General features: G+C 33.9%; 1 protein-coding gene across 1 annotated transcript; it reads right to left on the bottom strand.

Annotated features, from left to right (window-relative positions):
• Positions 1-8,780: 8,780 nt before the first annotated feature.
• On the bottom strand, positions 8,781-13,951 carry LOC146540795 (required for meiotic nuclear division protein 1 homolog). The gene is made up of 7 exons (XM_085203415.1): positions 13,373-13,951; positions 12,618-12,773; positions 12,043-12,120; positions 11,521-11,598; positions 10,829-10,955; positions 10,122-10,277; positions 8,781-9,785 (listed from the first exon to the last, which is right to left on the bottom strand). The coding sequence occupies exons 1-7, from the start codon at positions 13,735-13,737 to the stop codon at positions 9,618-9,620; spliced, it is 1,128 nt and encodes a 375-aa protein (XP_085059541.1). The 5' UTR covers positions 13,738-13,951; the 3' UTR covers positions 8,781-9,617.
• Between the last annotated feature and the right edge of the window lie 20 nt (positions 13,952-13,971).

The following is a 13,971-nucleotide window of genomic DNA, read 5'->3' as shown; positions in this document are numbered from 1 at the left end:
TACACACTCCATTCTCCAGTTTCCGCCGAATTCTCAAGGCATTACATGTTGAGTGGTGAAAAACAAACAACGCGCTGTGCCTTTCTACTAGAACGAGTACATGAAAATAATTAATACCTTAATCAGTATCGAAACAACCGTCGCGTTTACAGACATACATACATACATATAGATATTTAATATAAATGATACAATCCAACGCAATATCTGTAAAATCAAAGAACCATCTGTATTTAGTGAGGCGAAGATCAAAGAGATGAAAATATATGTAGAGACTAACTAAGTCGTGTTCATTTATATTAGTCACCTTTAATTAGGGGAGGGGTAATTTAATTTATGTATTTTTTTTATACAAATATATAAAACTCTTCCGGTACTGAGTGAATGACATACAACTATGGACGTAATAGGGAAGGCCGGGTGGTGTGTGCCCACCCTAGAAATTTTACTAACAAAACATATCCCTCAAAAAGTTAAAATTCAAAAAATCAAGTTTCTATAATTCGGCGGAAGATGGACACCAGTGTGTCTTAATAGGTACTAGGTTCCCTCTGCCTACCTAGCTATTTTACATTATATTATATAATATTTTTCACCTAAACGAAACTACGGACAACCAGTAGTAGTCTATATTATAAAGTTAAAAAGGCTTTTATTTTACATTTTAATCATAATATTACTTAAGAAATATACAACGCAGCTATCACCAAACAAACTTTTTCTCTTTCTTTGTAATATAAATAGTACAGATATAGCTTTTAAAACCATATTAAACTTATTGTCGACTTAAAAGCACGAAAACCTCATAATTACCACAATCGTGATTCTAACACTATATCAATTTCCGGTAAATATAATACAAAAATACATACAATTTTAGTACTTAATATTTTAAAAATTAAGGTGAAATTCCCATAAAGTGTATTCCGTGCAGAATCATCACGAAACACCGATAGTCGGTAGAAGTAGTATTGTTTCAAATCATTGTTTGAATGTTAATGAATGTTGTTAAAAAGGGCTCGTGGGTTCGATAAATTGTTTTGAATGCAATTACCTACTTATAATTGAATATTTTTTTTTTTATCTCCAGAATGTATCTCGCACATAGCAGGACAGGCAGGGGACCCTGGGAAACTAGTCTTAAGCATTCTGTTCCCCACTTTTCACGTAAATCTAGAGGCATTGCGTGTTGAGTGGTGGAACTTGTTAAAATAAGAAGTTAAAAGAAATGAAGTAAAATATTTCATATCCTCAAGAGGAACCCAAAACCTGTCGCGTTTACATGCTTGTATCACGCCACGGCAATTAACATTTAATTAATTCTACATAATAATAATCATTTATGTTATGTTACAATTTATTATTTATTAAATTTCTCAAATTAAATTGAATAAAAAGAAAATAAATACAAAGTTCAACATGTCCCCCGATAGATGGCGTTACAACGAAATAATTCAAGCTATCGTTTGGTTCAATCGGAAAGTATAAGTAAAAGATTTTTTGGTTTTTTTTTTAAGTAAACGCATAAACGGTTGTGGGTTCAAATTCCCAATATATTTTTGGCGTGATATTGTACTAAGTTGTACAATCTCACTATATATTATATTGCAAAAGCAAATAGTACAAGTTTTACATAACAATAAAACTTGTATTATTTGGGATATGACGATGCACAGCATCTGTGAGAGAGCGCTGTATACTTCCCTTTGATTATCCAATGATTTTCACTTCCGGTTGCTGTTTTCGACCAATCAGCGATTCGCCGGAAGTCACGTGGTCCCAGGTGGTAGGGCGCCGAGACGTTGTAAAGGCGACACTACGCTTCTTACCTCATAGCAGATTCTCACCAGGAGCCTTAAAATGATGCTGTGCATCGTCTCTCCACAATAATACAAGTTTTATTGTTATGTAAAACTTGTACTATTATTTGGGATGTGACGATGCACAGCATCTGTGAGAGACGTGTTTATAACTCCTGGTGACCACGCACGACGCTATGTGATCTAAATCAGAATGATTGTATAAATTGATTCTGATACCTTCAGATAAATTGATCTGTAAAACCACAAAAAACATGAGTAATATTGTTTTATTTATAAGCAATTTGAGAAACCAAGAATTGTAAATTGCTTAATTTTTTTATTCAATTGATAAACGCTCTGCCGGAAGCAGAGCCAAAATAATGTAACTTCAATTATTAGATTTACTTATAATCTGCATACAAACAAATTTTAAAAGATGTTTTGCAACTCGCTGATAAGCATGAGTAGGAAAGGAAGTTTTCATAACCGTCTAAATAATAAAGCTAGACGTGCTCATTTCTTTTGATATTGATTTACTAACCTTTTAAAGTATCGATTATTATTCATGAAGCCCTTGCGTAGCCTCCCCTCTAAATTACACAACAAAATTGTTACCTTCTGTAGCCTGTTTCAGGTGGTCTAGCTAGTTTCTTAATGTAGAATCTAGAACAACATTTTTCTTAGGATGACACCACCGTCTAGAGTAATTTTCAACAGGTCTCGCCTGTTTCACCGAAATATTTCTAAACGAAATATGATGTTAAAAGTACGAGCAGGATCGAAATGCCAATGAAAATGTCGTCCGGTCTATTGGAAACTATCTCCGGCTCAGACCAACCAACTCCATACTTCCTTTTTTAACATCTATAATAAATTTATAGTAAGCAGAGACGCGTTCTAGAGTAGGTACCACGCCTCGCCAAGCGTAATGTAGGACGTCCTCCCGCGAGATGGGGCGACGATATTCGCAAAGGCGGCGGCGGGCAACGGCTGGATGCGAAGAGCTGAAGATCGAGCTCAGTGGCGTGCCATTGGACAGGCCTATGTCCAGCAGTGGACGAGGTCCGGCTGATGATCATGATGAAGTAGTTTCTAGTTAAGTAGAACACATTAATAACTCTAGAGCATTTAATAGAATGCTCTACCAAATACTATGTACTTAGCCCAATAATATGTTACAATTTTTTTTTCAATTTAGAGTTAAACTGGTCAAACCTTTGAACGCCTTTGTAAAATTTAAGACTTGAGTCCATCATCACCCACTTTTAGTATTATAACTTCATAAAAGCATCAATGAATGCTCACCAGAACCGCAACCAGACCGACAATTCATGATATGAATATCCTATCTGCTACTTAGGTACAGTTTTGAAGAAAACTGGGCTTGACATACGACGTGTTAGAAAATATGAGTTTATAAGCTCATTAGTTTTTCAACCAAAATTTAGGCCGACTAATGATTATATCATTCTTCGAAGTGTAATAAAGTTATAAGTAATTAATACTACTATACATTTACATATAAAGTTATCAGTTTTATAATCGCTTCTTAGCTGTATTTTAGAACTACAATAATTCACTCTCTGAAATTCGCTTTTAGAAGCAAGCGAATTTCAGAGAGTGAATTAAATACAGATGTACTCAATTTAAACGTCCGATTTACTCCGGACTTAATGATGTCGTAGACATCCAACATGTTCTCCGCCATATTGGAGTTGCGACTACGTGTACACCTCGCTAGCCAGGTTCAGTTTATGCAAAACTCATGGCAATAAGCAGCGGAATACCTACGTTACGCACGTGGATATCGCCCAAGGTATATATATATAGACATCATATAACAAGACTGTTGACAGTAGTAATTAGCACAACTACCTTTACACAGCTCTCATGTTCCATGAAGATATTATTTTCATTAGCTTTTCCCAGCTCTGGAACCAAAGTTACAAAAAATGAATGAAACTTCTTGATAGTCTTTTTTTTGCAGTATTATTGATTATCATACTTTATGGTATCCAACAACTTAGTAATAAAAGGTTGTCGTCTGTAATTCTCGCATTTCATATCTGACCACTTCAGTAATAAAAGGTCCTAATACAATACAATTCACTGCTTGATAGGCCCAACTGGAGACTTTAATTTGGTCTTGACTTGATTCAGAAGGCAGAATTATATAACCGCTTTCTTTTCCACTTTCTCCTGCTTCTTACTCTAAATAGAAGGAAATGTTTCTATTTAGATGCAAATTTTACTTCTTCCAAATATTAACCTATGTGTTGCCACCGCATTTTCTAGCTGGATGCTTTTTTTTTTTTTTTTTTCTAACTTGATTATAGATTTCTTCCACTACATCAGCTTCAATTCTGATGGTTACTGGGATGCACAACCGGGATACACAGTTTCTATTATACAGTACGTCATGTATTAAATACTTTTGCCGAGGTACTCACGGGGATGTGCACTCACTCACTGGCACAAAGATAATACCAAATTAGCCAAAGAAACCTTCGGTGACTTTTTATAATACTTATGTGGACTTTAGTTTTGGACATATTGCTTCTTTTTATCCATTACTTAACAATCCATATATCATTTATAAACTATTCGTTATCTATTAGAAAATTTCCTATTGGTTTGCTTTATCAGTTGTCGAACGTGAGTCGAACTATTTTCTATCCTTGCTTTCTCGAACCGCTTGAAAATTCTTATTGGATAAAGTCAGATGATATGTAGAATGCTCATTATTAAGTAGAAAAGAGTTTTCAAAGCCCCAAACCATCTACACCCGTCTCCGATATACCCAGAGGCAGGCTCCGTATTTCTCAACCCAATGTATACAGAAAGATACTGTTACATTTAAATAAAGTTATTAACAATCATGCAAGACTCTTGTGCTAAGTTCTGGGCTTATGTTACCAGTCGCCGGATTCTCACTCGCGGAAAGGCCAGAATATTGGTATGCACTCATACTTGACAATTGCTAATGTATAATTAAATGTATACTAGATTTTTATGCTTAACGCATGCTTCTCAATTTTGATGCTTGTACGGTTGACGAAGGTCTAACTGCTTCAAATAATCTTGGAAAAGGATTATTGGTGGCATGGAGGTAAATGGCTAGATGCATTCCCGCGATTAAACCGGGAAGGGCCTACGGAGCCCAAACCATCAGCCACTGCCTCCGATACGCTCAGAGGCAGCCTCCTTATAACTGCCCCCCTCCCGTACAATTGAGAGCATTTCTAATTAAAATAGTACCGAGCTTTTTTAATTTTTATTGTACGGATAAATGCACTTTAAATTGGACATACCTTATGTCAAGTCGCCTTAAGCCCGAGTCCCCCTTAAGGCAACTAAGATAAGGTGACTGGCTAGAATCTTTGCCGAAGAGGCCATACAGAAGATCCCGTGATTGCTAAATACTATGGAGCCCATAGCTAAATGTTATGACTTTCATAGCGATGGCAGTAACTACGAATAAACAGCAAATCCACAATTCCTTTATCCTCACTCCTCTAGGATTGAGAAAATGAACCTCCGATATTCCGTGTTTGAAACACTTTTCCTGCCAGAAGGCTTTGAAAATCCTTCAAATCCTTGTATCTAATTCTTCTGAGTATTCGTTAACTCGCTTAGGATACGCTCCTAGCGAATATAGCATTTCAATAAATTTAGTAATTATCCTTAAATAAAAAAAGATTATCTAAAAATAGACTTTTTATATACGTCGGAGAATAAGGTGATTGGGACCAGAGCTTGTTCCGATCCCATTTCTGATTGTCATCGATCGGCATAGTGACAGGCAACGCCATCTGGTTTTGACCACTGGCAACTATTAAATATATATATGATGAGAATAGAATCTTTTATATATTTGATAACTCGTTCAGGATACGCTCCTAACAAATTTATCGCATTTAAACGAAGGTAGTATATTACTAGATAATATACAACTAAGTAAACTCGGTGAAAACTAATTTATTTAGTAAACTCCGTTTACCTCGCATGATATTATGCCGAGAACGTCTCTAAGAGTGTTAAACAAGCGATGAGTCCTCTTGCTTTTTTTGCAATGCCCGTTAGCTGAATAAAATTGGGCCATAACTGTTGAAAATCTGAGACATATACCTAACCTTATTGTAGGTTATAACACAGTCGTGTTCGGTGAAGCTCAGAATCCACTACTGTATTGGTATATATGATACCAAGCAACAGAACAGAATTACATGCATGTAGATACTTGTTAAACAAGAGGTTCAAATGACTCACCCGTTGTCCAATTTTTACCTTTGAATTTCACAAAAACAAATTCTCTGATGAGGACGAACCTCTTTGCTGGAGGCCTTCCCAGGAGTAGGCCCGATATAGAAATCCGGTTCACGATGTGAAGAAATTTCACCTCCAACACTACACTTACCACAGCACTTTCACTTTTAAACAATGTTACTCTGATGGGAAATAACGACGCTATGCGGTAAGAAGCGTAGTGTCGCCTTTACAACGTCTCGGCGCCCTACCACCTGGGACCACGTGACTTCCGGCGAATCGCTGATTGGTCGAAAATAGCAACCGGAAGTGAAAATCATTGGATAATCAAAGGGAAGTATACAGCGCTCTCTCACAGATGCTGTGCATCGTCACATCCCAAATAATATTCTATTAGAAGATCATAATTATTGTTATTACGATCGTTTACTTAAAACATATTACACAATACACATTACACATACAATACAATAGAAACTCGATTAATTCGGACTAATTATTGTCGTTAATAGTTTTGTTAGTCATCCGGATAATCGAATCTATAAAGAAAAGCTGGCTTTTTGCATTATGTAGCACAAAATTGTTGTCTATTAAAAACAACAATTACCTACATATCAACGTTTATTAAGAAATTATTAACATTTTCCTACATACGATTTATACACATATTAATTACTTATGCATTTACGTACGTACAAATTGTCTTAGGTTTCTTTGTAGTAGGGTAGGTTCCCACTTGGGTGAAGGAAGTGTCGCTTATTTACACTTCAAGGAAATAAAAAAGTATCGAGGCGAAACGCGACGTCAAATTCCGCCACTCAACACGCAATGCCTCATAAATTCGACGGTAAATGGAGAACGGAGGTGTCTTATGATTAGGTTCCCAAGTGCCCTCTGCCTACTATGTGCGGAATAGAGTACGACGCTAAAAACGAAAAAATATATACAATATACATAATTAAAAAAAATGATTAATTAATAATAGAATGAAATACACACACACACACACTATAAACATTTCAATAAATTCAACAGTTTCAAATGAATAAAAAATAATAAAATAAAATTACTTTAACTTAATTGGTTTTTTCACTTTTTATTAAATTTAAATTAATTTCACTTATAAAATCGTTTATTCGGTGCAGCGACAATATTGCACATACGTTGTCGTTGGACTTTGTTTTTTTTTTCGAAATATTATTGAAGACACAGTAAAAGTTGTAGACTTACTTACCGCATACATTCACATAGTACCTAAACTTATTTTTAGGGTTCCGTACCTGAAAAGTTAAAAACGGTACCCTAACAGGATCACTTTGTTATCCGACTGTCCGTTTGTCAAGACCATATTGAAAATTGTACAAATCCAAATTTTAAAGTATCCTATAGAAAAAGAACATCATTACAAACCTATAAAAAAACCTAAAAAACCTAAAATTAGTACGGAACTCTGGGTGGGATGTTCTTCACACTGAATTCCGCCAATAATAGGGCGTAGGCAGAGGGAACCTAGTGTTAAGACACTCCATTCCCTATTTTCTGCCGAATTGCGTTTTGAGAGCGCTCGTCAAGAGCGAAGATATGAAACCACATCACGTCACACGCTGGTGCCTCTGCGTCACATAAATATTTCTGTCATCTCGTCGTAGTCATTGTTTCACTCTCACCTTCGTTCTCACAATTAAAAAGATGAATCAATTTACTTTGACGAGCAAAAACTTATAGTAAATGGCGCGGACCGCATTGTGGGGCTCCAATATTTTCATTATAGTATTTTGAATAAGGTGACTATAAATTATTAACATATGGGATATTTTAAAACATAAGTAAGATTTTTTTGCAGATGTTAGGTAGAGGAAACCTGGGAACCTGTTAAGAAATAATGTCGAATTTTGTTTGGTAAGGGGAAAGTTAGGACATCCACACACACTGTAGATTTAATTATTTAGAAATATATTTAAAATATCTAAAAATTTATAATTAGGACAGAATTGAGCTCCTCCATTCAACACACTTAAGTTTCGAAAATTGTACAGTACCTGAGGAACGGAATATCTTAACACAAGGTTACCTCTCCCTACCCAGCCAAACCTGAGATACAGCGGGAACCTACAAAAAAGTGGATATTCCTATTGTCTCCCAAAGCCTATAACCATGGCCCCAATATCAGCATCCCATCAGAGATGCTATCACGAGATGAAGGCGATAACGCGGCGGCTCTTTTAATATTAATTACCCACAATTGCTCGTTAGCGGCAATTACTTTTAATGAGACGTTTCGATGACCAAAGTGGAAGTTCGATTCCGTGAAGGTTCCACAAGAACCCAATTTTCTTTTGGTGATTTATTGGTTGTCACTTTCCTAAATTGAAAATGTTGATTTAAATGTGTTTTTTTATTATTTTTATATTGTATTCAAAATTTATTATTATTGTCTTCCCTCGCTCTAGCAATGAGGTACAACGCGGCGTTGAGTTGCGCCACTCAACATGCTATGTCAATATGTTGAGTGTGAGTAAGTTGGTGAGTATGTAAATTTTATATTTTCATGTCCTCGCTCTGGTAACGAGGCGTAAGTTTTTAGCGATTTTTTGTTTTTTTTGTAGCTTTAGATTCCCTTATCTTTCCTTCTTACAGAGTGAAGATGCAAAATATAAGCAAATAAAAAAGTAACTTTTTTAATCATTAAAAACAAGTAAATAGCACATAATATATATTTTTGAATTTTATTAACAAATAATAATAATAACTGCAACAATTTGTGTACCATTCAGTCCTTCAATGTCTATTTTTATCAAGAACTAAAAACTAAGTATATCTTATAATCTAATTAATATAAATTTAATTCTCAATTAAAACTAAATTTGGATTAATAACACTGGTCTTATATCTCAATAACAATATTTTTGTATTTGCAATATATATTTATTGTATTTTGTTTCAATCACGTCCAATTGTTCTGTGACAGCTACATATTCATATCTGATCTCATATACGTTTCCATTTTGAATAACTTCATCTATACGATTTATAAGTATCGCACTCGACTAACATACATCTGTCCGTCTCGTCGTAAACATGCCGCGAAAGTGTCCAAACGACCCCGGTTTTGTTATACGTGTGGAGAATTATTTTTTACATCTCTGAGTCGAAATTTTACGTTATTAATTGAATAGTGCTATTTAGACTATTTTGGAATTTCTGCGACGAATCAAGATAAATGTTGTACAAATAGCTATTATGTTTATGAAAGGCAAAATAAAAAAATACATAAAAAATGAAAACTAGAGGGATTCGAACCCGTGCCACTTGGAAAGTGACCAAACGCTCCAACAACTAAGATTACTACATACATATTAAAACTGTTTTGGCGCAGTGGTACAGCATGTAACTGAAAATGTGAGGAGCAGAGTATCTTAACAATAGGTTCCTTTCGTGCCCGCTATGTGCGGGATACAGCGTGTAGCACACAACCCATGTAATACATATAGCCATCCCCATGTCCCCTTATATCTGCCCGTAAAAAAATATAATAAATAATGTCCCCATTCACTTATCCAGTATGTATCTCTCTACACAGTGCAGCAATTCAAAACAGACTTCAGCCAGGATGAGGGCTATAACCATCCATTCTAGCCTCACGTGGTGTCTATCTTGCGCCCACGAGGAGACCAGCTCGAGGAGTTCCACACAGTGGGAGAGCCGCTCGTTGAGGACCTGATGGTGAATATGGTAAAGAAAAAAACTATAGTAAAACAAAACAAAAATAATGGTACCAAAAAATTGTGTTTTTAAATAAGCAGTATTAAAATCGGGTGTTTAAGGATTTTACTATTATTAGATGTAATTAGAATTTTTAGATGTAGAATCTGAATATATCGGCTTTTTAGTTAACGGGTTATTAGTTAATTTCGAAAAATTTGGGTTACAACATTAGTTTCAAATTTTATTTTTTTAAAAATCTGTTCTTACATAAACTTTTTGAAATGTAAATATTAAATTTTAAAATACACTTCACATTAAAAATATTCTAAGTTGAACCGACAAACTTACCCGAATCCTCCTTGGTATGCTAAAATAAGCAACAGTGTTAGAGTACAATCTCTCCAGTCGCTCTTCTTCCCAGTAACAATCGGGAGTATCCAAGAGGTCGGACTCTACGTTAAGTCGGTGACGGAGGGAGAATAACTCGCCTAGCTTACGTACTACCTGTAATATAAAGTACATATATAAAATTACAAATTATTTAATTTTACGAGTCATTAGAATGTAGCAATATTTTAATGAAGTTCATTCATTGCCTCAAGTTGGAATTGAACCCAATATCATAGCTTTTAAGGCCGAACGCTGTGTGCTGTACCATAATGGCCTCAATTATTTGAATAATACTATTTTTTACAATAATCTAGTATTAATATACTCCTACTTTTAACATTAATACATATTTCAGTCCACAATTATCTCTATATAAATTTAAATGAATAACACCTAATTAATATCAACAAACATATATAAGTACCTAATAAAAATTGAGGTCAGTTATGGCGCAATGGCACAAGCGTGTGACTGTAAACGCAACAGGTAGTGGGGTCAATCCCCATTCACAAAAATATTTATTTTTTCATTTCTTCGCTTTAGTGTCTAGGCAAAAGCAAGGCGTTAAGTCCCACCACTCAACACACAATGCCTCCAGAATTCAGCAGAAAGTAAAATGGAGGGTCTTAACACTAGACTCGTAAAACTTTTTTACATATAAATACCTCCTTCTTTTCCACCTTAGTAGCACCTTCCTTCTCCATGAGCAAGGTGTGTGTTCTTATGGAAGTGGCTAGGGCTTCAAGTCTCGCTTCCCAAGCACCCAAACGGGCTGACTGAGCCATTGCATGACTGGAATTGTAGAAATATACATTTATATTATAATATTTTAGCTTAACAATTTATATGAATAATTTATATGAATTAAAATTGTATGGAATGGACAGAATGTGGTAACAGAATTGTCTGAATGGGAGCAGAATGTCTAGGAACACAAGGTTCCCAGGTTCCCTCAGCCTAATACCCGGCTAATTCAACACCGCGTTTTATTTCGTTACTAGACCAAGGAAATAAAAATATAAAAATATTAAATATTTCAGTGTCTCAAGAGGATATCAAACCTACAACCCGTCACATTTATAATCACACACTTGTGCCCCTGCGCTACTACTGGCCTCTGTATAACTGTATGGACACGACTACAGTAGCGTTGTATACTTATATGTTATACTATTATATAATGTGTGTGCATGCAGTGGCGTCTGCATCGCTCATTAATTATAGACAGTCACCAATAAACAAAGTTATAGTAAAGATGATATCACGATACGGTCATTAACCGAATACCAAACACCTTCTAAGTTAGGTATACACAAACCCATAATACCTATGTTATACATTACAAACAAAATAATACCTGAAAGAATATTTCTCTAAAGAATTATCACCATCAGGGACAAGCACAAAACAAGACTCTTGCAAGTAGCATCTTTTCCTGGGGAAAGAAGAAGTTTAATAAATATAAATATAAAACGAAAACGTAAAAATCTGGCAATAAACTCATCAGTTGCTGTTGTCAATAAAGAGGTTACAATTGTGTTTTATTAAATAAAATAATACAATGGTAGCTTATCATACATGAAATTTCACACATCATTATCAAATAAATATTTTCGGACTGTAAGGTAATTAATAATATTTTTTAATAATTAACATTATTTTAATAGTTATTTTTTATTTATGTTTCGCAAATTCGAAACACATTCCGCAGTATTAATAAATTTATTTTGTGTAAAAGTTATCAAATATCTTTTTTTGGATTTTGTAGGTGAAAATATTGTATTACTAAAGTAAATGTATAAATTTATTTTCTTGTCTACTTTTTTCTTTACAGAGTGATGGATAAATTATTGTATGATTTATTCATAATAAAACTCACGCATTTGGCTGGTATTGATAAGTCATAACTTCTCTTTCTTTTGTGACAACCTCTCTCGGATAGCTCTCCTTTTCAAATCTGATAATAAATTGAAATATTATAATCTTTTCACATTTTTTGTTTTATTTAGACAGTAAAGATTGAAAATTCCCTGGGAAACCAAACTATGAATTTTTGGACATAAAAGAAGAGTCCCACATTCTGTATGACCCAAGGAATAAACAGCAAATAGTATATTGAACTTAGAAATCAATGAATTGTCACTATTTTTCTACCGAATACTGATACTAATGCTGCGTAGTGGCACAGCACAGCATCTGTGTGCAAATGTGACGGTTGTGGTTTAAATTCCCACTCAATGGGAAAAATATGAACACAAAGTGTGGTGTGTGCATAGCTCAATACAAAATGTCTTAAATCCAAAATAACATGTCTCAAATTCAGCATAATGCCTCCTTTAGCACTATGTTCCCTCAGCCTACCTTGGTAAATGTGGAATACCACCATATTCCACAAGTTGTAAGTTTAAAATTAAGAAGATATCATAAAACATATTACATATTATAGATACTCACGGCCTTATAAAATCTAATACGTTATTAGCTTCTAATTCAGTACAATTCCAAAATACAACAGCACCTTCTTTGAAGAAAATTATTTCACGAGGCTCATTGCCAATGCTGTAGACTGGTGTTGCTACCACGACATCACCTATTTCTTGTGCTTTTAACCTAAAATTAGGACAAAGTTTCTGTTATATAACCATAATACTTATGAAAATACCACACTTTGTAAATATTTATGTTTACAATAAACACTTTTGATAGAATTGAAGTGGAATAATAATAGAAAAATGTTTATAAGGACTTGAATCCACATCTTTTAAATACCATCCATGATCAAGATATTTTACAAGGAGTATAGGTTTGAGTCTCCTAAATATTTTTCCATACTTAGTGTTGAATAACACAAAAACATGTTTAAATGAAAATGTGAAATATCCTTTACCCAATATGAAGTATATAAATTGATAAATAGTCATTTAAATTTAATGTTATATTTTAATACTCTTGAACAGTTTCAGTGATAATAATTTATGAATTTAATAATATAAAAAATAGGAATTATTTATATTGATCAAAAAAATACACAATCACTTTTCATTATTCCTATCAAGCTATGCTTGGCAACTTAAGACTCATGACGAATGTAATGATTGAATGATTATCTACTAAATATTTAGTAAAAAATAATCTAAAATGAATAGTTACATCACTTATATAAAATATTACATCATTTTTATAAGAAAATAAATCTTTAAAAACCTTACGTTCCCGGTTCATACAACTTTTGCTGTATTAATTTCTCCTTTACACCTTTTAAATCATATGAATTAGCTGTAGCATACGCTAAAGTTAAATAATGTCCTTCTTTCTTAGTTAAGTCTTCTAGAACGACTTTTTTATGAACTGTTTTCTTCTTCAAAAGCAAGCTCTTGTTATCCACAGTCATAGTTGTGGGCTGTATATTATTATCTGAATAATTTCTAAATATCTGTCCCATACGAATTAAATCATTTTTCTTAAAAAATATATAATTATTGGCCGGCTTCAACTCATTTAGTGAATTTGATGCGATTATTTTAAAAGTATTGCGTAAAGTCGATATAGCGACTCTTGATATAAACAGCGTCATAATATTAAAGTACTTTTATTTATAATTTTGATAAGCCTTCAACAGGTTTATCAAAGTTAAAAACTTAAAACTTAACGAAGTAAGGCTGCATTGAGGTTAGAATGCGATATTTTTATTTTGACTTTTTGACATTATGTTGACATTTTGGTTTTTTAAAACTATAATTAGAATCAGCTAAAATCCTGATAGAAAGTTTTATTGAATAATTACAAAACTGATTCTATTTGCAAAATC

This window comes from Heliconius melpomene, chromosome 2 (genome assembly GCF_056956725.1).
Source record: "Heliconius melpomene rosina isolate 202511_hmr_F chromosome 2, ASM5695672v1, whole genome shotgun sequence".
In the NCBI taxonomy this organism is placed as follows: domain Eukaryota; kingdom Metazoa; phylum Arthropoda; class Insecta; order Lepidoptera; family Nymphalidae; genus Heliconius; species Heliconius melpomene.
The sequence above is the reverse complement of the archived record's forward strand: the minus strand, read 5'-3'. Positions and strand labels throughout refer to the sequence as shown.